The sequence below is a fragment of the Phaenicophaeus curvirostris genome, chromosome 24 (genome assembly GCF_032191515.1).
Source record: "Phaenicophaeus curvirostris isolate KB17595 chromosome 24, BPBGC_Pcur_1.0, whole genome shotgun sequence".
In the NCBI taxonomy this organism is placed as follows: domain Eukaryota; kingdom Metazoa; phylum Chordata; class Aves; order Cuculiformes; family Cuculidae; genus Phaenicophaeus; species Phaenicophaeus curvirostris.
This window is the reverse complement of record NC_091415.1, coordinates 4,751,533-4,777,362: the sequence shown is the minus strand read 5'-3', so window position 1 is coordinate 4,777,362 and position 25,830 is coordinate 4,751,533. Positions and strand designations below refer to the sequence as shown.

At 59.4% G+C, this 25,830-nt stretch overlaps 1 protein-coding gene across 3 annotated transcripts in view; it reads left to right on the top strand.

Annotated features, from left to right (window-relative positions):
* Positions 1-1,015: 1,015 nt before the first annotated feature.
* TEAD3 (TEA domain transcription factor 3) overlaps positions 1,016-25,830 on the top strand; it is a 31,660-nt gene continuing 6,845 nt past the window's right edge. Inside the window, exons 1-6 of one of the 3 annotated variants that reach the window (XM_069875961.1) lie at positions 1,016-1,087; positions 13,730-13,983; positions 20,588-20,652; positions 22,988-23,050; positions 23,182-23,244; positions 25,693-25,704. In XM_069875961.1, the coding sequence (XP_069732062.1) occupies positions 13,848-13,983; positions 20,588-20,652; positions 22,988-23,050; positions 23,182-23,244; positions 25,693-25,704 (339 nt within the window). In that variant the 5' untranslated portion in view covers positions 1,016-1,087; positions 13,730-13,847. Of the gene's footprint in view, positions 1,088-13,686; positions 13,984-20,587; positions 20,653-22,987; positions 23,051-23,181; positions 23,245-25,692; positions 25,705-25,830 lie in introns of those variants that run through there. The other 2 variants (XM_069875959.1, XM_069875960.1) reach the window with 2 other exon arrangements.

Sequence of the window (25,830 nt, the reverse complement as noted above, 5' to 3'; positions counted from 1 at the left end):
GAGGGAAAGAGGGAAAGGGAGAGGAGGAAAAGAGAGAAGGAAGGAGGGGAAAATGGAAAGAGGAAGGAAAGAAGGAGAGAGGGAAGGAGGGGAATATGGAAAGAGGAAGGAAAGAGGGAGAGAGGGAAGGAGGGAAAGAGGGAAAGGGAGAAGAGGAAAAGAGAGAAGGAAGGAGGGGAAAATGGAAAGAGGAAGGAAAGGAGGAGAGAGGGAAGGAGGGGAATATGGAAAGAGGAAGGAAAGAGGGAGAGAGGGAAGGAGGGAAAGAGGGAAAGGGAGAAGAGGAAAAGAGAGAAGGAAGGAGGGGAAAATGGAAAGAGGAAGGAAAGGAGGAGAGAGGGAAGGAGGGGAATATGGAAAGAGGAAGGAAAGAGGGAGAGAGGGAAGGAGGGAAAGAGGGAAAGGGAGAAGAGGAAAAGAGAGAAGGAAGGAGGGGAAAATGGAAAGAGGAAGGAAAGAAGGAGAGAGGGAAGGAGGGAAAGAGAGGGAATGAGGGGAAAATGGGAAGAGGAAGGAGAGGGGGAAGGAGGGAAGGTGTAAAAAGGGAAAGAGGGAAGGAGGGAAAAAGGGAAATGGGGAGGGAGAGAGGGAGAGAAGGAAGGAGGGAAAGAGGAAGAGAGGGAAGGGGGAAGAGGGAGGAAGAGAGGAAGGGAAGGAGAGAAAGAGGAAAAGAGGGAGGGAAGAAGGGGAAAATGGAAAGAGGAAGGAAAGAGGGAGGGAAGGAGGGAAGGTGTAAAAAGCGAAGGAGGGAAGGGGAAAAAGGGAAAGAGGGAGGGAGAGAGGGAGAGAAGGAAAGAGGGAAAGAGAGAAGGAAGGGGGAAAGACGGGAAGAGGGAGAGAGGGAGGGAGAGAAGGAGGGAAAGAGGCAGGGACGGAGGGAGGGCGGCGGGGCCGGGAGGAGGGAATAGGCCGGGAGGAGGGGGCAGAGCGGCGGGAGGAGGGAAGAGGCCCGGCCCGGCCCCGCCGCCTCCTGATTGACTCCCAACTTTCTGCTCCTCCCTCGCACAAACTTCGCCGTCCCCGGGCCGCTCGGTGCTCCCCGCGCCCCCCGCCCCGCGCCCTGCGGCCCCTCCGGAGCACGGAGCAGGTAGGAGCTCGCCGGGAGGAGACTCCCAACCCCCCTTCCCCCCCGCCCTCCTCCTCCTCCTCCTCCTCCTCCTCCTCTGGCCGCTCCGGCGCCTCCTTTCCTCCCAGCCCGCAGCTGCCCCCGTCCCTGCCGGAGCGCTGGGACCGCCGGGTCCTCCCAGTTCCTCCCAGTAGCTCCCCCCGGGGCTGCCCTGAGGGGCTGGGGGCGCACACACCGGTGGGGGGTCCCCTAGGTGTCCCCAGACGCCGCCACCGGGTCCCCAGCCTCCTTCTATGTCCTCCTTCCCCGTCCTCCTGCCCCATCGGGTCCCCAGCCTCCTTCCCTGTCCTCCTTCCCCATCCTCCTGCCTCATTTGGATCCCCAACCTCCTTCCCCATCCTCCTAACCCCGTCGAGTCCCCATCCTCCTTCCCTGTCCTCCTCCCCATACTCCTAACTCGATCGATTCTCCCATTCTCCTGCCCCATTTGGATCCCCAACCTCCTTCCCCATCCTCCTAACCCCATCGAGTCCCCATCCTCTTTCCCTGTACTCCTTCCCTGTCCTCTTGCCCCATCAAGTCTCCTATCCTCCTGCCCCATTTGGTTCCCCAATCTCCTTCCCCGTCCTCCTGCCTCGTCCTCCTTCCCCATCCTCTTAACTCCATCGAGTCTCCCATCCTCCTGCCCCATTTGGATCCCCAACCTCCTTCCCCATCCTCCTGCCCCATTTGGATCCCCAACCTCCTTCCCCATCCTCCTGCCCCATTTGGATCCCCAACCTCCTTCCCCATCCTCCTGTCCCATCGAGTCCCCGATCCTCCTGCCCCGCTGGGTCCTCAACCTCCTTTCCCAGCCTCCTTTCCCGTCCTCCTGCCCCATCAGGTCCCCATCCTCCCACCCCGTCGGGGCTGTGCTGGGCTCCCCCTCCTCCGAGCATCCCCGGGATGTCGGGTGGGCACGGGCTATAGGGTGACAAAGGCTCCTTGTGTACCATACAGCCCATACGTTGGGTGCCAGGCGGTATATAGAGCGATCAACCCCCTTTATCTGCTTCTCCGCTGAAGCCCTGGACACGCCGCATTGGGGGTCCCTGGTGGGATGTGGGGGCCACCCTCGTGTCACGTTACATGTGTGTCACACGCATGATAGGGGATGACCCATACGCTGACTGTATGCTAAACGCTTTGTGCCTCGTCATAGGGGCGCATTGCTAACGAGGCAGCAATTAGGTGTATAATTTTCGGCAGTGTGTCATCTTTATTATTGTTATTATTTTTATTTTTAACACCCTTCCTGGGGTTCGGGGTTGTTTTCTTTCCCCCTAAGCCTCTTGGAAGGAAAATAAGGCCAAGCCCTCACAGCACCGCCCGCCTACGCCCCCCAAAACCGCTCAGGCCCCGTACAACGCGTTTGGCCTTCACCAGCTGTGAACCCCCATGCTTTTTGGGGAGAAACCAGCTGGAAATGGTACCAGCCTCTGTCAGGGTGGTGCAGCTCCCCCCATTGCTATCGGGGGGTCGGCGTGGGTGAGATTTTGGGGGGTTTTGGCGCTGAGCTGGGCCAGGCGACTGTCCCACCGGCGAAGCGATAATCTCCGGTGTCAGGCGCGCTGGGGTATTTTGGGCTCCGGCGTCCTCTCTCCCCTCCTATCGCTTTACCCCGCGCGGGGACGTGCGTGCCGTGAGTCAGGGCTTTGGCACTGCCCGGGGGGCCCTGCCCCTGGGGCTGTCATCCCCCCCCATCCCATATGAATTTGGGGTGCTCACAAGGATGGGTGGAGAATCAGGGGGTCTGGCTGCCCCCCATGCACCCGCAAAGCTGGTCCCTGCACCCAGGGTGGGTCATGGGGGTGGATTTTTTCCACCTGGAATGGAAAGAAGAGGGTCTCCGAAGAGGATGGAGGCGAGGGCTCGCCAAGGTCACCCAGCAAAGTTGGGGGAGAAATGTGGAGGGGGCAGCGGGGCCAGGACCCCGCTGGCAGGGCAGGTGCCAGTCACCACAGTGACTTCCCCACTGGAGAGGACAGGCACGAGTGTCCCTGTGGGAGAAGGCGCTGGCGTTGGCTCTGTTTGGGTTTCCCGTGTCGGCGTTCCTGCGGGAAGGGGCTGCAGGTGGGTGTGGGGTGAGGATCCACCGCCTCCTAGGTGGGTGACATGGGAGGGGATCTTCCCATCCCTGGTCTCCAGGGGACCTCGGACACCGAGTTCCCTCCCCAGGGCGAGCACCACGCTGGTTTTTCTAACAAAAATAACTCTTTGAAAGAGGTGGGCTGAGTGCTGGGCTCCAGCCGCCTGGTCTAAGTGGCACCTGGGTGTTGTGAGTCCTCAGCTCAGAGCAGGAGGATGCTTCATCTGGGGCATTTTGAGGGGCAAAAGGGCACAGAGATGAACCCTCCAGCAACCATCCCACCTCTAACATCCCCCTCCTGCAAAGTAAATCCCTCTCTAGCATCCACATCCGTCAATAAAAGGGACATGCAATCCATTTCCCATGACATACGGTCGCTATTTATCGCGCTCCTGGAAATGGCATCTCCTTTTAATCACCATTTAATCCCAATCTTGCCGCCACCGAGTGGGTCGGGAGGTGAGTCCCGGTGCTGTGCCGAAGGAAGGAGCTTTTCCCAGCAGCGTGCGAGCAGGTCACGGCTCTGGGGAGGTGGGGGTGGCAGTGGTAATCAGCTATAATTAATGTATTAAAAAGCAAGTAACCGCGCAGCTCCCGTCAAACACACAGCGAGCACAGGGCCGGCGGCAGGTGAGCTCAGTGGTGGGGCAATGCAGGCTTGGAGCTGATGAAAAGGGGAGAAATAGGCAGTTTGGGGCTGTTTGGAGGGAAAAATTGTGTTTTCTGCCTTAATACCTCTTCTCCCATCTGTGGGAGTGAGGATGGAGGAGAAGAGAACCAAGCGCTCACCAAGGGTGCTGCTGGGATTTATGCAGCAAGAGCCATCCTGAGACATTTTGTGGGGCTTGGATCCCTCCATCCATCAAGGGATGGGAAGGATGCTGTCCAAGAAATGTCCCATCTCTAGGAACTTCTCTCTCTCATTAAATCTCTGATGGCAATTGCAAGGAGCTGATGGGGCTTCCATAGCGTTCGCAACCACCTTGAGTGGATTGGATATAACCAAATACTTTCAACTCTGGGAGCTCCCATCCCGAGGGATCTGCTGGGTGCCAGGCCATGCTCTGAGCTCCTCAGCTTTGCATCCGAGGTGTTCCTCGGGGTCGGTGCCCGGGCTGGGCGCATGCCGGGGGCCACGGCGGCCGAGCCCAGACACCTGCGTGTTGCGTTGGGGGCAGGCAGCACCTGAAGCGTGTGGGCGTTCGCTGTTGCCGCTGTCACGTGGCAGCTTATGAAATGTTTTTTTGGAGGGAGGGAGGGAAGGTAATGATGGGGTGAGCCGGCGGGGCCGTGCCCCGCGCCAGCCTGCAGCGGGCACACGGCAGGAGCAACCCCCCCCTACCCTTTACTCTGTGATAACGCGCAGCTGGATCCTGCAGCGGGTCTGGACACGCTGCTACAACTCCCGGTGTTTCGGTTTTCCCCGCCTGTGAAATGGGAGCGAGGGGCCCTGGCAGAACCTCCTGGTGGTGGTGGTGGATGGCCACTCGCCCGCCCGTGTTGGTGGAGAGATGGGGCGTCACGCGGTGCTGGGGGCAATTGTGGGCTCCCGGTGTGGCTCGTTGTTGTGGGATTTCGTGGTGAGAACGTGTGGCCGAGCCCTTTGGAGGTGACAGGCCATGAACCTCATGGTCTCATCCCTGGAGGTGGCAAATGCTGGCTCTGCAGGGACAGTGTTTGTGCAGAGCTCGGTGTTGGCACAGCTGGCAGGATCCTGCAGACGAAGGGTCTAGAGAAACACAAGCGTCCGCTTGCATGAAGCGTGTCCAGTATCGACTGTGCAAATCCCACTGGAGCGTGTCCCCTCACCTGATCCCAAACGGATGCAATGCTCCAATGTCCCCAGCGTCCCCTGTTCTGTGCCGTGAGACAGCAGTGGCACCGAAACCCAGCGCATGCTGCCTTCCCACTGTGTGTCGTGAGATGCGCTGGGTCTCAGCTGGCCCAGAGCTCATCCTTGGCCAACCCTTGATAAACCAGAAGGTGACTTCAGCGACTTCAGGGATCAGCCTGTAAGAAATAAGGCCGGGAAATACTTGCTCTTAGGTGGCTCGTGGCCAGCAAGCGGGATGCGAGTGATGGAGGCGGCTGGTTTTTACCCTTCCCTCTCAGCACCGAAGGGATCAGTGTGGACCCGGAGCATGGGCTGGCAGAGCTCCCCTGGCCGCAGGGGTGCCGGGGGGTGGATGGCAGAGCTGGAGCTAATTTTAGGAGGTGGGCAGAGCCTCGTGGGAAGCAGCCAGCAGGAGGGATGGGTCGAGTGCTGAGAACAAGCACTGGGGGTCTCTGGGTCTGAACTTCCTGAGGGTCAAGGAGGTGACCTGGCATGGGCAGCCCAGCAGCCCAGCTTCCCACATGGGGAAGAGCCGCACCACTGCTGGAGGGGCAATGGGTCTGGTGGGACAATACCCTGGACACCTGGACTCCTGGTTTGCGTTACGCAGGACACAGCTGAGCCCCGCACCGCTCCGTGCCTCAGTTTCCCCATGGCAGTCTCGCCGGCGCTTCCCCCCGGCGGGGTGCGGTGGAGGCAGGAGGGCTGGCCGGGCTCGGGGATCCTCGCCTGGGAGCGCCAAGCCTTATTATTTCCCCACGACTGTCTCCTCCTCGCTCCTCATAAAATTAGATCCAGCTGTTCACAATAGCCACTAACTTCTCTCCGGAAGATGTTCAAAGTTTACAGACGCGGAGCGGCGCGGCATGCATGGAGGATGGGCTGCCGTTCCCATGCCAGCTCCTCGCCCTTCCCCCAGAGGCAACCAGCTCCTGCCTTTCCCCTCTCCTCTGCCACCCCGCTTAGGCAATTCAGGTTTGGGAAGAAGCACCCGCACACAGGCACGCGAGCCCCTGACCCAAGTAAGCGCCAGGTTTTTAATTAGCGGGAAGATTTGGGTGCTTTATCATCCAGGAGACCAAGTGCAAGACTCTGCTTTCTCCCTGCCTGGCTTCTTGCTGGCATGCTTGGTGGACAAATCAGGCTCTCTCGATGCCTTGGTGCTCTTGGTGCTCTCAGGGCTCCCTTGATGCTCACCAACGTGCTCATTGTGCTTATCCACAGCAAGCGTTTGGGCTCTGTCTGTCATGTGGAGTGGCCACTGTGCCCTGCTTACACCCTTGCCCAGGTGGCATCGCAGCGCAGAGAGTCAGGGTCCGGCTCCAATATTTAGGCACCAGCGTCCCATGCCAAGCTCTCCAGCGCCCTTGGGCCACGCTTCTTCCTGGAGCTCCTTCTTTTACCAAGAATACCGCCTTCCGTGTATTTTTAGCAACTTTCCTCCCCGAAGGTTCCAGAGCAATTTTTCAATCTGCGGGAGCTGGAGTCGCTGTGCCCATTTCCAGCTCTTGGCTTGGGTGAGAGCGAGAGGTGCTGGGAGAGAGAAATGCTCGGCCACGGACACCCCAGTGCACGAGGGTTTGCTGGCCTTGGGTGATAGGATACAGCAAAGTGGTGCTAAACCAAAATAGCCCTTTCTGGGAATAAATCACTGATGTGGTTTTTGTGGGGCGGCGCATTAAATGCAGGATCTCAGCCTGGTGACTGCACCGAGCTCCGTGAACTCCTCGCAGGAGGGCAGGGAATCGTGCCTCGTCCCAGAGGTGACCAAGTGACATGTCCCTGTCACGTTTTGCTCCAGCCTCTGGCAGCCAGCGACGTCTCTGTGGCTCAGCCGGGGCGGTAAAGCCTGGCTGTGCCACCTCGGGTGCCCGGGGCGGGGATCAGCTCTCGCACCCCGTCCCCCTGCTGGGTGTCTCAGCCAGGGAGCGCGGTGGGGTTGGCTCTGGGATCCAGCGGGTGCCGCGGCGCGGGCAGCGGGCGCAGCTGCTCCCCGGGCAGGGTTGGGTTTCGCGGGGGTGGAGGCAGCCGGGGGTGGGTGTGAAATGCATTGCAGCCTTCCTCCTCCTCCTCCTCCTCCTTGCCTGGCAGCCGGCGTCCCCCGGAAGATGCTTGCCCTGGCCCTGCTGCGCTGGCATAAAACGGGGTCAGCAGCACCTGAAACTCCTATCATAGAATCACCAGGTTGGAAAAGACCCTCCGGATCATCGAGTCCAACCATTCCCATCAATCACTAAACCATGTCCCTCAGCACCTCGTCCATCCGTGCCTTAAACCCTCCAAGGAAGGTGAATCAACCCCCTCCCTGGGCAGCCTCTGCCAGTGCCCAATGACCCTTTCCATGAAAATTTTTTTCCTAATGTCCAGCCTGAACCTCCCCAGGGAATCAGGACACAGTGGCTGCCCTGAGCTCATCTACAGGGGCTGTTCAGTGGGAGACATCCCAGAATAGGTGTATTTTGGTGCAGGAGCAAAGGAAATTCAGCATTGGCCAGCGGGTGCCGTGCCTGGCACTGGCCGTGACCCAGGCCACCGATGTTGGGGTGTCACAAGACGGCAGTGGCCCGTCCCCAGCAAGTGACTCCTCCAACCCTGTTGTTTCCATCCAGCTTATTTCATAACACAGAGAGCAATTAATGCTGCAAAAGCTCTTTATTTATGCGCTGCTGGGTGAAACGCCCCGTCCTGGCTGGGCAGGGCGGCCGTAATTGGGCCAGGGAGGGAAGCCGGGTTACGGTGTCCGTCTGTCCCCTGCCCTCAGGTCTTGGACCTGGAGGGTTGAGCAAAACCAGCTCAGGTTCTCCAGCAGCCGAAACCCAGCTCTGCTGCCTTGGAAGAGGTGGAGATGGAAGGGTTGGTTTGCATGCTCAGGGTTCTGCCATTAGGAGGGAGCATCTCGGGCTGTGCCCTAGGGTTTGCCTGATCCCCTCCCTCCTCCCTGCCCCAATTTTTGGGGGGAGAAAACCCTCGAGTCTCCCCGTTGTTCGCCCACAGCACTTTGGGATGAGAGGTGTGAGCATCTCAGCCTCGTGCCACTGGACCAGCTGTGTCCTTGCTGGGCTTCGCTGGGCATTGGGGGGACGCAGGTCGGGCTGGAGCCAGGGGACACGTGCCCCGGGTGGCCCTGGCAGCACCATGGACCCTGGTGGGATGCTGCCACGTGGCCTCCTGTGGTTTCCCCGCTCCGATTGCTTCCTGAGCCGCCCGCCAAGCCGGAAGGGACAGGAAGCGATAGAGGGGAGGAAATTAGTCCGGCTGTCTCGCAGGGAGCCAACCCGGAGCATGGGGGGCTCTGATGCTGCCTGGGTCCCCAGCCTGTGCCAGGGTCCCTTCGGGGAGGAGTTGACCAGTTTGTTTTGAGGTGCAGACTTGGCTGGCAGGGAGCGGGACGGCCACCCTTCCCTTCTCCAGGCGGGGAATCCCTCACCGGAGCCCGAGAGCTGTTTGGAACAGGAGCACAATGTAAACAAACCTCTTTCCACCGCCCTCCCAGCTGAGCTGAGTCTCGCTCAGCCACCGCTGCCGGCCCCAATGGGTGCTGGTTGTCCCTTGGATGGTCACGTTCCAACCTGGATGATGTTCCTTGCAGGATTGGGATAGAGTTTGGAGAAGGGCATGGGGCAAGGTGTTCCCTGAGGGTCTCCAGATGAGCTGCCAGGGGTAGCCTCCTGTGAAAGCCACTTCACTATTGCAGGACAAGTGCTGTAGGGTTGTGCCTGGCCAAGAGACCATCGGGGCTCTGAACACGGTGCTGCGGTTGTTGGTGGATGGGACGGCATCTTCCTTGATGTGGCCTTGCTGGGGTCCCTCAGGAGACCCAAGAGTTTCCTCCGAGGGGCTCTGCAGAGCCGCTGGTGTGTCTGTGGTGTGGGTAGAGTTTCTTGCAGCCCCGTTCGTGGCTGTGTTATCTATGGGGTGGGCAGTGGTGGCAGCAGGGACGCTACCCCCCGACTAGAAACAAGGAGCACATAAATGACCCCTGCCCAAAATGAAGAGCACGTTAACGAAGGCCTCTGCTCGCCTACAAATTGATACCTGCTGTTGGACCCTCAAACGCATTTTTGCAGAACCCTGAGGTGCCAGAGGGGTGTGAGGAGGCGCTGGGATGCTCGGGAGCCTCAGCTTTGGGGTTCACTCATTTGGGGGTTGCAGAACCTGCTGTGTGACAGAGCAGCCCCTCTTGGCATCCCTGCAGTGGGGCCAGAGTGGTTTCCCAGCCCCTCTCCCAATCCAGCCCTTCCTCAGCACCAGGGAGGATGGGATCATGGTTTAGTGTTTGATAGGAATGGTTGGACTTGATGATCCAGTGGGTCTCTTCCAACCTGGTGATTCTATGATCCTATGATTCTATGATCATGGGGATGGGGGGACGGTGGTCCTGCTGGTGAGGGCGGTGGCGCTTTGCCTGTGCCTCTGTGAAGCTGAGCACTGCGCTGTTCCGCCTGCCTGGGCTTGTCGGTGAACTTTTATACTTTTGCCGTGGGGTCCGGGTGCAGGGGGGGAGGGAGGAGGGCTGGATCACCCCAGGCCCCCCACATGGGAAGGTGGGATGGGGCAGGGATCCAGCTGGATGCCCCCCTTGCAGGGTTTGCTCCCCCACGACCCTGCGGTGTCCCCAGCGTCGCGGGGGATTATCCTTTGGGGTCCTGGTGCTGCCTTGCTGTGGGTTAGGGGAGCCCCAGGTAAGGAGGGGACCTTGGGGCTGCTCTGCCCCACGCTTTGTCCCCCTGGATGGGGGGACGTGCTGCTTAGAGGGTGTTGCCTGCATCCCTGGCAGCTGGGGGGATGCTGTGGCAACAGCCAACCCCCCGTCTTTGCAACAGGCAAGAGAGTGGCAGTGCGGGAGGGGTGACACCTCTGCTGGCCACAGGACCAGCCGCAAGGGCATGAGTGGCCACGGCCAGCAAGGAGCACGTCAGGAGGCATCTGTCCTTCTGCTCTGACACCGGCCAAGGCACAAGGAGGGGTGCTCAGCTGGGCAGGCACTGGGGCATCGCCCCTCTGCTTTGGGCTAACCCTGTTTTTTTTTGTTGTGCGCCCTGGGACAGGGTTTTGGGGCGATGCAGGGGCTGCTGGGGATGTGTCTGGTGGTGCGTGAGATGAGACAACGCTTTTGGGGCTGGGGAAGAGGAACGCCCTGTTCCCCCCAGCTCGGTGGCGTGGGACGGGGATGGGGACAGGGTGCTGCCCACGTTGTGGCCCCACAGCCCTTGTCTTTGAGCAGTGATGGAGCTCCCAGCCCCGAGGCCTCTCTCCAGCACTGCCCTGCACACCTCTATCCCAATTCCTACCCCAGCTGGTCGTGCTGGTCCCAGCAGTGCCCTGCTCCTGACCCCGGCACCCACGCTGCCCGCAGCGGGGTGCCCACTGCACCACTCCGACCACAGCCACTGCCTCCAAAACACTTCCTTCCCCCCACCCACCAGAAGACACCCATCTCCTAAGCAGCCTTCCCACTTTGCCCTCTTCATCTTTACTTATGCAGGCTTCGAAGAGGCTTCTCTTTGCTTCTCCACGCTCTCCAGCCCCAAGCAGCTCTTGCCAAGCAGGCAGCTGCCTGCAGCCCTGCGTGAGCCCCGGCTTTCCCTCGCACCCGCCCCCCCCCAGTGCTGGGGCCAAGCTTTGTGTGCCCGTGGGAACGCCGTCCGTGTCTCCTGGCGCAGCCTTGGCTTCTCAGGGAGATAAGGGCTGTCCTGTGTGGCATCCCTCCCTGCCCACTAGCAGGCACCCGTCCTGCACCCACTGCGGGGCCTTGCGAGGGGGTACCCCCACTCCAGCACCCTTTAAAACCTTGGAGTGGAGTGTGGCACCCCACAAAGGCTGAGTGCAGAGGGGTGGGGGAGCTGGGTGAGGGGGTTTCCTCCTGGCATGGGTGTCTGCGAGCATCCCTGTGCATAGAAGGTGAGCATCCCCATGGAAGGTGAGCGTCCCCATGGAAGGGGATGCTCAAGTTTAGCCTGGAGAAGAGGAGGCTGAGGGGAGACCTCATTGCTCTCTCCAACTCGCTGAGAGGAGGTTGTGGAGAGGAGGGAGCTGGGCTCTTCTCCCAAGTGACAGGGGACAGGACAGGAATGGCCTCAAGCTCCACCAGGGGAGGTTCAGGCTGGACATTAGGAAAAAATATTTCACGAAAAGGGTGATTGGTCCCTGGCAGAGGCTGCCCAGGGAGGTGGTTGAGTCCCCTTCCCTGGAGGGGTTTAAGGGACAGGTGGACGAGGTGCTGAGGGACATGGGTTAGTGATTGATGGGAATGGTTGGACTCGATGATCTGATGGGTCTTTTCCAACCTGGTGATTCTATGATTCTGTGATTCTAAGGTGAGCATCCCCGCCACAGACCAGTGCTCCTGGGGTCCCGTGGAGATGCCTGTGCCATGGGAGAGGGTTTCTTCCCCCATCCCCAAGGAGCAGCTGGGAGGTAGGAGCGGGTGACGTTTTCCAGCAGGTTGGGTCCCCTCCCTGCCTGGAGCAGGTCTGTCCGGCAGTCCGTCCACAGGCTGTCCAGCCGTGCCGGTTTCCTAATTGCTTGTGTTGTTGGTGTTTTGTAAGGGCTGGGTGGAGCGCGGTGTTCGGCCGTGCCTTGCGTCAGCGCGGTGCCTTGCACCCTCCCTCCAGGAAATCCAATGTCTCAGCTTGGCCAAAAGCAGGTTCAGTGGAGGAGGAGGAGGAGGAGGAGCTGCTTCCTCACACCTTGGCTGGGGCCCTAGCATCACCCTCCCTTTTCTCCCAGCTTCCCCGAGAGAGCTGGGGTTTCCCTGCTGGGGGGGCAGTGGGGTGGGAGGGAGCTGGGGATTCCAGGGATTCTGGGGAGCTCCTGGTGAAAGATGGGGCTTATGTGCCCTATGGATTTGCTTTCAGACCTATAGCTTTGTCCTTGGCCCTATAGCTTTGTCCTTGGCCCTATAGCTTTGTCCTTGGCCCTATAGCTTTGTTCTTGGTCCTATAGCCTCACCCTTGGCTCCAAAAGAACCCATCAGCTGGGGTGGGCAGGGGGTCTTGGCAAAGCCACCCCCCCAGCATCAGCTTTTGGGATTTTACCCTCTTGGGGTGAACTGGCAGCAGCCCCGTGGGGTCCTAGGCTGGCCCAGAGCTTTAGAATCCCAGGGTGATTTTGAGGCTGGGGGCTCCTGGGCTGCCACAGTGCAGCTGAGGGGTCTTGGGCTGCCGTGGGGTCCTGGCCACAGGACCTCAGGACTCTGGGGGCTGCAGGGGTCTTCAGGCTGCTGTGGTGCAGCTGGAAGGTCCCTGGTTCCCCATGTCTGGAGGTCTTGGGCTGCCGGGGCTCAGCATCCAGCTGAGACACATCCCATTGTAGGACCACGCTGGGATGGAGCAAGGGGGGTCCCCACGTGCTATTCTCGCTGTTCCTACCTAGCACCTCGTCCCAGCGTCCCCCCACCTTCCCATCGCCAACCCCCTCCTCGGTTTGGACACCGTATCCCTCCCAGGGATAGCGCCGTGGAGCACCCGCAGCCGGGATTCCATGGGACTTGGGGTGCATTGGACTGGGGATGCCGCGGGACTCGAGGTGTCGTGGGACTCGGGGCGCTGGGGGATGCGGGCTGTGAGGTGCTACGAGACTTGAAGGCCCGTAAGCCTGTCCGACACCGCAGCCGCCATCCCTCCCTTGGCCGGCTGGCTCGATCCTACAATCCAGTTCTCCTTATTTGGCCACAGCGCTCGGCAAGAGGGGGAGCGACGGGTGGGGGGGACGGCGGGCAGGGGCGGGGGGACCAGAGGGGCTGACATCACATCACGACGAGGGAGAGGGAGATGGGGGGCGGAGGGGGGGAAGTTTCTTTTTTTATAAAAGGGAAAAAAAAAAAACCCAACCAACCAACCAAGGCCTCGCAGCACGCTTGAGCCAGCGGGCTGCTGCAGTTCCTTTAAAAGGAGATGTCTGCGCTGGAGACCTTTGTACACTCCCAGTCCGTCCGGGAAACGCAACGGCGCAGGAGACACCTCTCCGCTCCCACCGCCGGCAGCTGCCGCCAAACATGTTGTTGCAAAACTCTGTGTTGGGAGCCCGGCAAAGGGAGGAGGAGGAGGACGATGGTTGAAGTCTCCCACCAGCTGGGGAGCACCCTGGTGGAGCATCCCTGGGGCAGGGGGACTCTCCGAAGCTGGAGGACTTCGGCCACCTGGTTCCCATTAGCAGGGTCTGGCTAGAGCCGCCCAACGTCTCCGTATCCCGGCTCTGCCGCGGCCAGGCATGGTGGAGCCGGGACTGTAGGGGCTGAGGGTGGTTTTGGGGCTGTAGGATTGGTGTCAACCCATCTTGAGGTGTCACATGTGGGCGCTTGAGTTCCTTGGACAATGGAGCTCCTTGATAATGGATAATCATAGAATTATAGAATCATAGAATGACCAGGTTGATAAAGACCCACCGGATCATCGAGTCCAACCATTCCGATCAAACACTAAATGCAGCATCTGGGCTCTTTCCTTCCCAAACTTTATTCAGGCGGACCTGGGTGGTCACTGGCAGCGTGGATTTGGGGGTGCTTGTGGGAATCACAGCTCTGCCCCCAAGGAAAGCCTGGTTATGTCTCAAACACCACCCCCCGGGATGCTGCTCCCAGCCCTGAGCGCGTGGGGCTGGGCCAGCACTGGGGACAGTCCTGGGGCGATGCTGTCACCGCAGCCCCAGTGCCCTGGCGAGGGTCTCGCTGTGTCAACAGGTTTCCCTTGTGTCCCAACAGGTTGTCGTGTGTCCGTGGGGGCTCGGGGTCGGAGCCCAGAGCAACCAGCACCATAGCGTCCAACAGCTGGAACGCCAGCGGCAGCCCCGGGGAGGGGCGAGAAGATGGCCAGGACGGCATGGACAAGAGTCTGGACAATGATGCCGAGGGCGTGTGGAGTCCGGACATCGAGCAGAGCTTCCAGGAGGCGCTGGCGATCTACCCTCCCTGTGGCCGGCGGAAAATCATCCTCTCGGATGAGGGCAAGATGTACGGTGAGTGATGGGGGCTGGATGGAGGCGGCGAGCAGGGCACCGGGAGGGGAAACCAGGGGTGAAGCAAAACCTTCTGCCCCAAAACCCACAGTGTGGCATCGCCCTTGAGCACCCCCCAACCCCACAACAGCTTCTGTGGGTGCATCGCAGAGCCAGGGAGGTGGCAGCGACCCACATCCCCTCCCAAGATGTACGGTGGGTGATGGGGACCAGATGGAGGCGGCGAGCAAGGTGCCAGGATGGGGTGACCAGCGGGGAAAGCAGAACCTCCTGCCCCAGACTCTCACCGAGACATCTCCCTTGAGCACCCCCCAAACCCAAACCGACTTCCCCGCGTGCATCGCAGAGCCAGGGAGGTGGCAGTGACCCACGTCCCCTCCCTCTGCGCTGGCTCTCCCTCCCTCTCTCGGCCCTGCCGGACCAACTGGTTTGGTGAAGCCGTCAGGCAGGGAGCGGGTGCGGGAGCACAGGGCCAACCCTCCCGCTCCCCTGCACCTCTGCATCGCTCCCCAAACCTTCCCCAACCAGACCTGGAGCACCTTGGGGAGGGCCACGCACGTGCCCCAAGCCACCAGCACCCAGCTGGGATTTTGGAGGCTTTGTTGGTAGCAGCAGGGCTGGTTGGTCCCACTGATGCAGTGAGTTTCGGGGGTCTCAGCCTGGTTCCCGGTGTCGCTCAGAACATCTGTGTCTTGGTGGCTCTCGGCAACAGGGAGGAAGAAGATGAGGGCGGAGGCAGGAGGTGGTACTGGTGCATGGTGACAATAAAGAGTTGTGGAAGGTGCCGTGGTGTCCCCATCCCTGCTGGGGTAGGGGCTGATCCCTCCTCCTCTCCACCTCCCAAGGAGCAGGACTGGTCAGCCTCGCTGGTGCAGTGAGTTTAGGGGGGTCTCATCCTGTTTCCTGGTGTCTCTTGAAACATCTGGTTGGACTCGATGATCCGATGGGACTTTTCCAACCTGGTGGTGGTGATTCTATCATCTCTGTCTCGGTGGCTCCCTGCAGTGAGGAGGAAGAGGACGAGGATGGGTGATGCAGGGAGGTGATACTGGCGCATTGTGGTGACAGCAAAGAGCAGTGGAAGGTGCCACAGTGTCCCCATCCCTGCTGGGGTAGCAACTGCTCCCCTCCTCCTCTCCACCTCCCAAGGTGTCACCCCAGGGCCGGTGACCTCAGAGCCAGGGACAAGTTGCCGTGTTGCCATCACCCCACGGTGACAGAGGGACCTGGATCGGTGCTTCCATCCCTAGGCTCCAAAACACACCCGCCTGGGCTGCTGCCATCGCCGTCACCCGTGATGGGTCACCCGCTGCTGGCAGAGAGTGGCCAAGGGGCCAAGGCTTTGTGACAAGCACCGTGTCACTGTCCCCATCCCGAGCTGGCTCCCTGTGCCACCCCACTCGCCAGGGCTCCCAACCCAGGGCGAGTTTGCGGCCAGGGGGGAGCTCAGGGTTTCCCAAGCGGGTGCATTTTTTGGATTTCTCCCGGAATAGCTGAAGTGCCGCCGGGAGCCTGGCCCTGCACGCCGAGCCCCGACCGGTTTTTCCAGCCTTTCTGAGACATCTGGCAGCTGCTTAAAGAGGCAGCAGCCCCCACCAGCTGCCTTTCATCCACCCCCAACCTCTCCACCACCTCCCCACCGGGACCCCCGGCTGGTGGTGCTGAGCTTCCCGGGACCCCCAAGGGCACTGGTGGCACAGACGATGCCAGCATCCAGCGTAAAGGTGGCTAACGCTCTCCACCATCACCCCTCTTTCGGGATTGTCCCATGGAATGCCCATGGCCATGCCACCCCCTACCCCGCTGATGCTAGGGATCACAGAATCCTGGAATGGTTTGGGTTGGAAGAGATCTCAAACCCATCCAGCTCCAACCCTGCCATGGGCAGGGACACCTCCCACTGGATCAGGGGCTCCAAGCTCCATCCAACCTGGCCTTGAACCCCTCCAGGGATGGAGCAACCACTGCTTCTTTGGGCAACCTGGGCCAGGCTGTCCCCACCGTCCCAGTGAAGAGCAGGGGACAGTGGAGCAGGTGGGAGCTGGGGGGCCGTGACGGGCACGTTGGCCCCTGTTGGCCCCCGCTCTCACTCCGGGTTATTTTTAACCCAGCCCGTCCAACTGGTTCACGTGGTGGTGTCAGGGCAGAGGAATTTGGGGAATGTGGTAATTTGGAGGAGGACGTGCCCGCTTGGAGGGAATGGCACGGGCCTGGGTGAATCACGAGGGACAGGGACGGGGCACGGGGAGGCTGCGAGGGTGCAGCTGGGGCAGTGACCGGGATGTGGTGGGAGGCAGGATGGGTGCCGAAGGTGCTTGGTGCTGGGTGCTGGGCTGGCATTGCCCCACTGGGCTGGCGTGAAGGTGCCTGCATTTATTCTCCACATTTATTTCCCATATTTATTCCCCATATTTACTTCCCAGGGGCTGGGAGTGGGGAGGGAGAGGCTGGCACTCAGGAGTGGGGTGTGTAAAGGGGTAGTCGGTGAAGGCATCACCCCACGCCGGGCTCAGCACCGGGGTCCCCTCTGCTTGCACCCCTTGGCAGCGCCCTCTGTGACCATCAGCTCACCTGGGTTTCAGGGACACCCTTGGTGACCTGGCCTTTGTGCAGGCTGGGGTGGCAGAAGGGATGGGAGCTGCGCTTGGTGCTTTGGGGGTGCCACTTGGTGCTTTGGGGGTGCCACTTGGTGCTTTAGGGGTGCCGCTCAGTGCTTTGGGGGTGCCACTTGGTGCTTTGGGGGTACCGCTCAGTGCTTTGGGGGTGCCACTTGGTGGTTTAGGGGTGCCGCTCAGTGCTTTGGGGGTGCCACTTGGTGGTTTAGGGGTGCCGCTCAGTGCTTTGGGGGTACTGCTCAGTGCTTTGGGGGTGCCGCTCAGTGCTTTAGGGGTGCCGCTCAGTGCTTTGGGGGTGCCACTTGGTGCTTTGGGGGTGCCGCTCAGTGCTTTGGGGGTGCCACTTGGTGGTTTAGGGGTGCCACTTGGTGCTTTGGGGGTGCCACTTGGTGGTTTAGGGGTGCCATGTGGTGCTTTAGGGGTGCCACTCAGTGCTTTAGGGGTGCCACTCAGTGCTTTAGAGGTGTCACTTGGTGCTTTGGGGGTGCCGCTTGGTGCTTTAGGGGGGCCACGTGGTGCTTTAGGCATGCTGCTCAGTGTTTTGGGGGTGCCGCTTGGTGCTTTAGGGGTGCCACGTGGTGCTTTAGGGGTGCCACCAGTGCTTTAGGGGTGCTGCTCAGTGCTTTAGGGGTGCCATATGGTGCTTTGGGGGTGCTGATCTGTGTTTGGGGGGGTGTCAGTGCTTTGTGGGTGCTGCTCATGTTTTGTGGGTGCCACTCAGTGCTTTAGGGATGCACTCAGTACTCTGAGGGGGCTGTGCTCAGTTCTTCGGGGGGTGCCGCTAAGTGCTTTGGGGATGTCAGTACTTTGGGGGTGCTGCTCACCTCTTTGGGGGTGATACTCCGTCCTTTGAGGGTGCACTCAGAGCTTTTGGGGTGCCACTCACTGCTTCAAGGGTGCCCTCAGTGCTTTGGGAGTGCTGCTCAGTGTTCTAGGGATGCACTCAGGGTTTTGGGGGTGCACTGAGTGTTTTGAGGGTGCTGCTCGGTGCTTTGGGGGTGCCTCGCAGTGCTTTAGGGGTGCTGCTCAGTGCTTTTGAAGCTACTCATTGCTTTGGGTGTGCACTCAGTGTTTTGGGAGTGCTGCTCAGTGTTTTGAGGGTGCACTCAGCAGGGTGTCACTCAGTGCTTTGGGGGGTGCCACTCATCGCTTTGTGGATGCACTCAGTGTTTTGGGGGTGCTGCTCAGTGCTTTGGGGGTGCACTCAGAGCTTTGGGGATGTCGCTCAGTGCTGTGGAGGGGGATGTCAGCGCTCGGGGGGATGTCAGCGTTTTGGGGGTGCCATACAGCACTTTGTGCGTACCTCTCAGAACTTTGGGGGTGCACTCAGTGCTTTGGGGGTGCTGCTCAGTGTTTAAGGGGTGCACTCAACGGGGTGTCACTCAGTGCTTTCAGGGGTGCCACTCATCGCTTTGTGGGTGCACTCAGTGTTTTGGGGGTGCCTCTCAGTGCTTTGGGGGTGCACTCAATGCTTTGGGAGCTGATCAGTGCTTTGGGGGTGCACTCAGTGTTTTGGGGGTGCCTCTCAGTGCTTTGGGGGTGCACTCAATGCTTTGGGAGCTGATCAGTGCTTTGGGGGTGCACTCAGTGCTTTGGGGGTGCTGCTCAGTGTTTTGGGGTGCACTCAACGGAGCGTCACTCATTGCTTTCGGGGGTGCCACTCATTGCTTTGGGAGTGCACTGAGTGTTTTGGGGGTGCTGCTCAGTGTTTTGGGGGTGCACTTAGAGCTTTGGCGATGCCGCTCAGTGCTGTGGAAGGGGATGTCAGCGCTGGGGGCGGGGTGTCAGCGTTTTAGGGGTGCCACACAGCACTTTGTGGGCACCTCTCAGAGCTTTGGGGGTGCCTCTCAGAGCTTTGGGGGTGCCTCTCAGTGCTTTGGGGGTGCACTCAATGCTTTGGGAGCTGATCAGTGCTTTGGGGGTGCACTCAGTGCTTTGGGGGTGCTGCTCAGTGTTTTGGGGTGCACTCAACGGAGCGTCACTCATTGCTTTCGGGGGTGCCACTCATTGCTTTGGGAGTGCACTGAGTGTTTTGGGGGTGCTGCTCAGTGTTTTGGGGGTGCACTTAGAGCTTTGGCGATGCCGCTCAGTGCTGTGGAAGGGGATGTCAGCGCTGGGGGGGGGTGTCAGCGTTTTAGGGGTGCCACACAGCACTTTGTGGGTACCTCTCAGAGCTTTGGGGGTGCCTCTCAGTGCTTTGGGGGTGCACTCAATGCTTTGGGAGCTGCTCAGTGTTTTGGGGTGCACTCAACGGAGCGTCACTCATTGCTTTCGGGGGTGCCACTCATTGCTTTGGGAGTGCACTGAGTGTTTTGGGGGTGCTGCTCAGTGTTTTGGGGGTGCACTTAGAGCTTTGGCGATGCCGCTCAGTGCTGTGGAAGGGGATGTCAGCGCTGGGGGGGGGTGTCAGCGTTTTAGGGGTGCCACACAGCACTTTGTGGGTACCTCTCAGAGCTTTGGGGGTGCCTCTCAGTGCTTTGGGGGTGCACTCAATGCTTTGGGAGCTGCTCAGTGTTTTGGGGTGCACTCAACGGAGCGTCACTCAGTGCTTTCGGGGGTGCCAGTCATTGCTTTGGGAGTGCACTGAGTGTTTTGGGGGTGCTGCTCAGTGTTTTGGGGGTGCACTTAGAGCTTTGGCGATGCCGCTCAGTGCTGTGGAAGGGGATGTCAGCGCTGGGGGGGGGTGTCAGCGTTTTAGGGGTGCCACACAGCACTTTGTGGGCACCTCTCAGAGCTTTGGGGGTGCCTCTCAGTGCTTTGGGGGTGCACTCAGTGCTTTGGGGGTGCTGCTCAGTGTTTTGGGGTGCACTCAACGGAGCGTCACTCATTGCTTTCGGGGGTGCCACTCATTGCTTTGGGAGTGCACTGAGTGTTTTGGGGGTGCTGCTCGGTGTTTTGAGGGTGCTGATCAGTGTTTTGGGGGTGCACTCAGAGCTTTGGCGATGCCGCTCAGTGCTGTGGAAGGGGATATCAGTGCTGGGGGGGGTGTCAGCGTTTTGGGGTGCCACACAGCGCTTTGGGGGGTGCCTCACTGCCCACACGATGGGTACCCCCATTCCCAGGACCCCCACCCAACCCAGCTTCCCACTCACCAGCTCCAGGGTCCTCCAGCCATTCCCACAGCACCTGGCTCTGTCTGTCCCCATGCGTCCCCCCCCACTCCAGTTGCTCCAGGGCTGGGAGGGGGCCACTTGGGGTGGTTGTATTTTATTTATTTATTTTTTTTCTAAAGGGGTTTTTTTTTTTTTTAAAGCCAAAACCCTCTCCAAGGGCATTTCGACAAGTTCCAACCGCGACCATCTGGTCCATTAAAATAAATCTGGCGTGCCTGGCCGCCCCCATGTGCGGGGGGCGCGGTGGCGGGGAGGGGGGATGGAACTGGGATGGGAGAAGAAAGCTCCCAGCTGCTCTGACGTTTGAACGTAGATTGGCCACAGCTGGCCCCTAAAATGTGGCGCAAAAGCAACTTCTGCTTCGAATTAGACCCGGGACGTTAGGAAATACTGGTGGAAAGGCCAGTGCGGCTTGCAAACGGGAAGCGGGGTGCCAGGGGGGCACCCCAGGAGCTCTATGGGAAGGGCTGGGGGTTGATGGGCTCCCCAAAAAGTGCTCCAGCTGGGATGACTTTGGAGGGGATGCATGTTTGGGGGCACCACGAGGCCCTGGTGGCTGCCAACCCCCATGTACAGGAGCTGCTAAAGCTGGGGGGTTGGTAGCCACAAGGTGGGTCCTGCTGGCCAGCCCACCCCTGTGTCCCCTTGGGCCACCTCCATGTCGCCTTGGGCCACCTTGGTGTCCCCTCAGCCGAAATGGCAGCGCCATCTCCTGGCAGTGCTTCCCTCTCATTAAGGCCCAGCCTCATTAAGGCCCAGCCTTATTAAGGTCCAGCCTCATTAAGGCCCAGCATCATCATGGGGTGGGGGCTGGAGGTGCCTTTTGGGGCTGATGCCCCCATCTCCACATCACTGACCCCTTGGCTCTGCCGGCAGGTCGGAACGAACTGATAGCCCGGTACATCAAGCTGCGGACGGGGAAGACACGGACGAGGAAGCAGGTGAGGCCACCGCTCTGCTTTTTATTTGGAGTGGGAGGGGGTGCCAGGTAAGCCTGGGGGGCAGCGGGTGTCTGGCTGCGTCACCCATCCTATGTGTCCCCTCTTGGAGTTATCAGCGAGGATGTTGTCCTCTGCGAGGAGCTTTGTCTGCGAGCGCAAACACCTTTGGGCTGTCCCAGCCTTAGCTGAGGGCACCCTGAAATTTGGGATGTGGGGGCAGTAGCCCTCAAAATCTCTATCCAAGCCGTGTGTCTGTGCGCATCTCATTCCTGCTCCACCTGGATCGGGAGACCGTTCCCACCTCTGCCCCTTGCTGGGCTTTATGCTGCTTGTGCCAGATCATAGAATCATAGAATCACCAGGTTGGAAAAGACTTTTGAGATCATCGAGCCTAATCATACCTGTCCACTACTAAACCATCTCCCTGAGCACCTCATGTACCCATTTTTTAAACATCTGCATGTGTGGCAACTCTGCCACCTCCCTGCGCAGCCTCTGCCAGTGCCTGAAAACCCTTTCAGTGAAGAAGTTTTTCCTGATGTCCAGTCTGAACTTGCCCCAGCGTAACTTAAGGCCGTTCCCTCTCGTCCTTTGTCCTATCCACTGGGGGAAGAGTCCAACACACATCTTGCTACAACCTCCTTTCAAGCAGTTGTAGACAGTGATGAGGTCTCCCCTCAGCCTCCTTTTCTCTAGGCTGCAGGTCCCCAGGTACTAGAGGGGACGTCCCTCCAGAACTGATGCTGGAGGGAGAGCGACCAGTGCTGAGTGGTGCTTTATTCTGGCTTTAAGCCCCAACAGGATCCCCTGCCCCACCTCCACAGGGGGAAGGATACGGCGCTGGGTGAAAGTGATGGTCCAGGGGGACTTGGAAAAGGCACAGAGTGCATGTGGCGTTGTCCCCTCTGTGCCATTGTGTCCTGGACAGCCTGGGATCCCTTCTTATCATAGAATCACCAGGTTGGAAGAGACCCACCGGATCATCGAGTCCAACCATTCCTATCAAACACTAAACCATGTCCCTCAGCACCTCATCCACCCATCCCTTAAACCCCTCCAGGAAAGGTGACTCAACCACCTCCCTGGGCAGCCTCTGCCACTGCCCAATGACCCTTTCCATGAAAAATTTTTTCCTAATGTTCAGCCTGAACCTCCCCTGGTGGAGCTTGGACTGCCTGGTGCTGGTGTGAGAAGGAGCTCAGCGAAATCCGCCCCGGTGCCAGTGGGTGCAGAGCCCCCCACCCTGCTGGGGCTTGGGGCCAGCACCCAAGCCACTCTGCACCTTTTCTGCCTGGACATCAGCCCTATTTCTTTGGATCCTGCTCTTATAAGGATCTGGACACACACAAAAAAACCCCTCTTCGCACCTTTCCCACCTACAAAATCAGCAGGAGCCCGTGGGGAATGAGCTGGTCCCTCCAGCATGTCCCTTGGGAGCAGTGGTCGTGCCGCAGCCCTAAGCTTGGGGAACCCAGGGGAACCCAAACCCTCAGCGCTGTGCACACAGCAGCTCTTTGTTCTCGCAGGGGCCAGGAAAACTGAGAAACTCCAAGAGATCGTAGGATCATGGAATGGTTTGGGTTGGAAGGGACCTTAAAGCCCATCCAGTGCCACCCACTGCCCTGGGCAGGGACACCTCCCACTGCATCAGGTTGCTCCAAGCCCCATCCAACCTGGCCTTGAACCCCTCCAGGGATGGGGCAGCCACCGCTTCCTTGTTCCAGTGCCCCTCTCCCCCCCATCATGGAGAATTTCTTCCTGTCTAGTCTTAAGTCTTCTCCCCTTCAATTTAAAGCCATTCCCCCTCGTCCAGTCACCACATGTCCTTGTAAAAAGCCCCTCCCCAGCATTCCTGGAGCCCCTTTCAGCACGGGAAGCTGCTCTAAGGTCTCTCCCCGCAGCCTTCTCTTCTCCAGGCTGAACAACTCCCACTCTTTCAGCCTGTCCTCGTAGCAGAGGTGCTTCAGCCCTCACATCATCTTTGTGGACTCCTCTGGAAATGTTCCAACAGTTCCATGTCCTTCTTATGTTGGGGATGGATGGTAAATGCAGAGCCCCCAGCTCTAGCAGCTTCACCACAAGGAGCTTCACCCCAACCTGAGGGGCACAAACCAGCCTCAATCAGTGCAGCACCAAGATCCCCCCACAATTTTCTTCCTTCTAGCTCGCAGCAGGCATAGGACCCTCAGCGTCATCAGGAGCACCACCCTGGCAGCCCCATGCACTCCCCCTCTCTCCACGCTCCCTTCCCTGGGGACAGCATCCCACCTCACAGCGGGAACCATATCTTCACGCTCTCTGTGTTTTCCTTTCTGAACGGCGTGGCGGGCGCTAGGTGTCCAGCCACATACAGGTTCTAGCTCGGAAGAAGGTGCGGGAGTACCAGGTTGGCATCAAGGTACGTTGGCGCCCTTGCCCAGGTGTCCGCGGCGGTGTCTCTGTGAGCATGGGCAGCCCCTCTTCTTCTTCCTCCTTTCCTCTGGTTGACGGCTCTGCTGTTCCCCCTCTCCTTCTGCTCTCTCTCTGCAGGTCTCTAGCCACTTGCAGGTTCTTGCCCGACGGAAATCTCGTGAGATTCAGTCCAAGCTGAAGGTACGCGTCCCGCCTTGGCCCCCCGCTCGCTGACGACTAACACACTCGGCTCTGCGGTGTGCCGCTTGCTTTCTCTTACACCTCTCTCTTTTTGGTGATTTTATTTTTCTTCCCTCCTCCGTTGGCTCCTGGGACCGAATGGTTTTTAGTAGCATCATCATGGGATGCCCAGAAAGAAGTGCAAGCGAAAAGGAGGTCCAGCTCAAAGGCTGGGTGGGGACACCAGAGCTCTCCCTCTCCCCAGGGAGGGTGAATTTGGGTAGCAAATCCCCTCCTTTTGCCCAGACGAGGACTCCGCTGTGGGGAAATAAGGGTTTAAACCCACTTCTGGTGATACTTGAGGGTTCCAGGACGGGGAATGACCCCCCTCCCCAAGCAGCCATCGAGGCAAAGTGAGATTCAAGCAAGGGGTGCAAAGGCTACCCCCTAGACCTGAGACCTGGCCCCACTCGTGATGGGTGCTGGTGGGATGTAGGCAGAAACAGGGGGGGTCCTGGGGGTCCCTGCAGGCTGTCAGCCTGGTAGCTTGTGATGCACCAACATCTGAGTACGGCCTAAGTGGCCCCTCAGGAATGTGGGTGGCAGTGGGTCTGGATGGGGCCGTGCTGCTGGGGATGGGGCACAGCAGCGCCAGAGCATCCCGTGGTTCCAGGGGCCAAGGGAGCCGAGGGAGGAAAAACTGGATCATCCTCTTTTCTCTGATTGGCTTTTCTTTCTTTCCTTCCTTCCTTCCTCCTAACTGGAGCCCAACTAACCCTTCCGTAACTGCTCCCACCGAGCTTCGTGGCAGTGGTGGGGAGGGTAATGATGGGGTGGGGCGCGTGGACAGGACTGGGGGCATCGCTGAAGGACCAAGCCCTGCTCGAGTTGGACCCCCATGGTGCAAGGTGGGGGACAGAGCGTTCCCCACTATACAACTGTCCACTGGAGACAGCCAGCTCCCGAGTGGGCTGTGCAATCCAGGATGCTCCAGGGTTAATCCCTGCATTGTCACCCCTGGGAGTATCCCCTTGGGCAGGATCAGGAGGGACCTGCTGCTTTGCAGAGGATGGGGTGGTCCAGAAAACTCTGCAGCCTCCCTGCAAGGCACCAAGACCACACGGTCCCAAAAGCATCACCAGCTCCTTGTGCCCCCATCGTGGGTGCTGTGTCCGTGCCTCCAGCACTGAGGGTGGCACCAGGGGCCACCACAGAGCTTGCATTTTGGTCCCCAAAGCTTTCATGAGCACTGGCTCATGCTGCCTGGGAACACACCAAGCCGTACCCTCCAAAACCCTCCAGCAGGGACTCTAGTGCCCTTGCTGCTCTTGAGTTGGGGTGCCAGGAGGGTGCCTGCAGGGAGAAGCCAGGAGAGGGCACCTGAAACTGCTTTGGGAGACACCGCTGGACTTGTCCAGCTTGAACCCAGGTCCCAGCCTCAAGAAGGAGAGCAGGGGCAGCAACAGCTGAAGCCTCTGTACAATAAACAAATAAATAAATAAAATAGGATTTTCTCACTGCACAGTGCAAGGCAAGGGGAAGTCCGAGTGACCCTGAGTGGTCCAGGGATGAAGACCAGCACCCATGGCTGTGCTCTCCATCCCCAGAACATCCCTTCCCAGCCATGCTTTGAGGCAAAACCCAGTGCAGGCAGCCCTCTGCCTTCACCCAGCGCTCGTCTTTTGAGTGGAAACTCCCTTTTGTGAGCAATGGATGTATTTTTAAGTTGCAGTCACATGTGTATTAGGCTGCCCGGCTTGTGGCTGCATGCCCGCACTCCTGCCCTGCCCCAGGGGCGAATAAATGAAGCGATTGATCCCCGAGGAAGGTTCAGAGGGAAAACAGAAGGTGTGTGGTGGGACCAGCATGCACATGTCCTGGCGATGCAGCTGGAGAAGCAGCCTTGCCGTGGGGCAAGACCTCGGAGCTCCCCTGCTCCTGCTTGGCTCCGCTGTGACCTCCAGAGTAAAAGGGAAAAGGAAAAATGACTGCTCTGCTCTATAAACACACACATGACACAGGGACGTTGTGCCCAGGGTCTTTCTTGCGGTGCCTTCAGGGGAGCTGGTGCCGACATCCCGGGGCAGCCAAGTGCAGGTGCTAGAACTTCCTCTCCATGCCCTGGTTGTGAGAATTTGGGGGCTGCAGAGGAGGCTGTAAAGGATATTAAAGACTGTAAAAAATATTGAAAAGCCAACAAAGGTGCAAGCCTGGCTTGCCACAGCCAGCCCCTAAAATAGTGGGGGGTTTGGAGTCCCATTCCTACTTGGATTAAGCTCAAGCATCAGTGCCTGCCGTGTGCATCTCCCAGTGACCAACTTTTGAGGGGGGTTTGCTCACCAGATCAGGCCGTGGTGATGAGGCAGGTGAGGGGCGTGCGGCTCAGGGTGGGGGTTACATGGTGCCTGCAGGTTCCCGCAATGCTCTAACCCTTTTTTTTTGTTTGTTTTTCCTTTCTTTTGCGGACAGGCCATGAACTTGGTAAGTTGAGCTTGTGTTTGCGATGCCTTTCATTCCCCGTTGCCTTTCATTCCCCGTTGCCTTTCGCCCTCTTTTGCTGGGGAGCTAAACCCTTCCCATTCCTGGGGGAACAGGGAGACCTTCCAG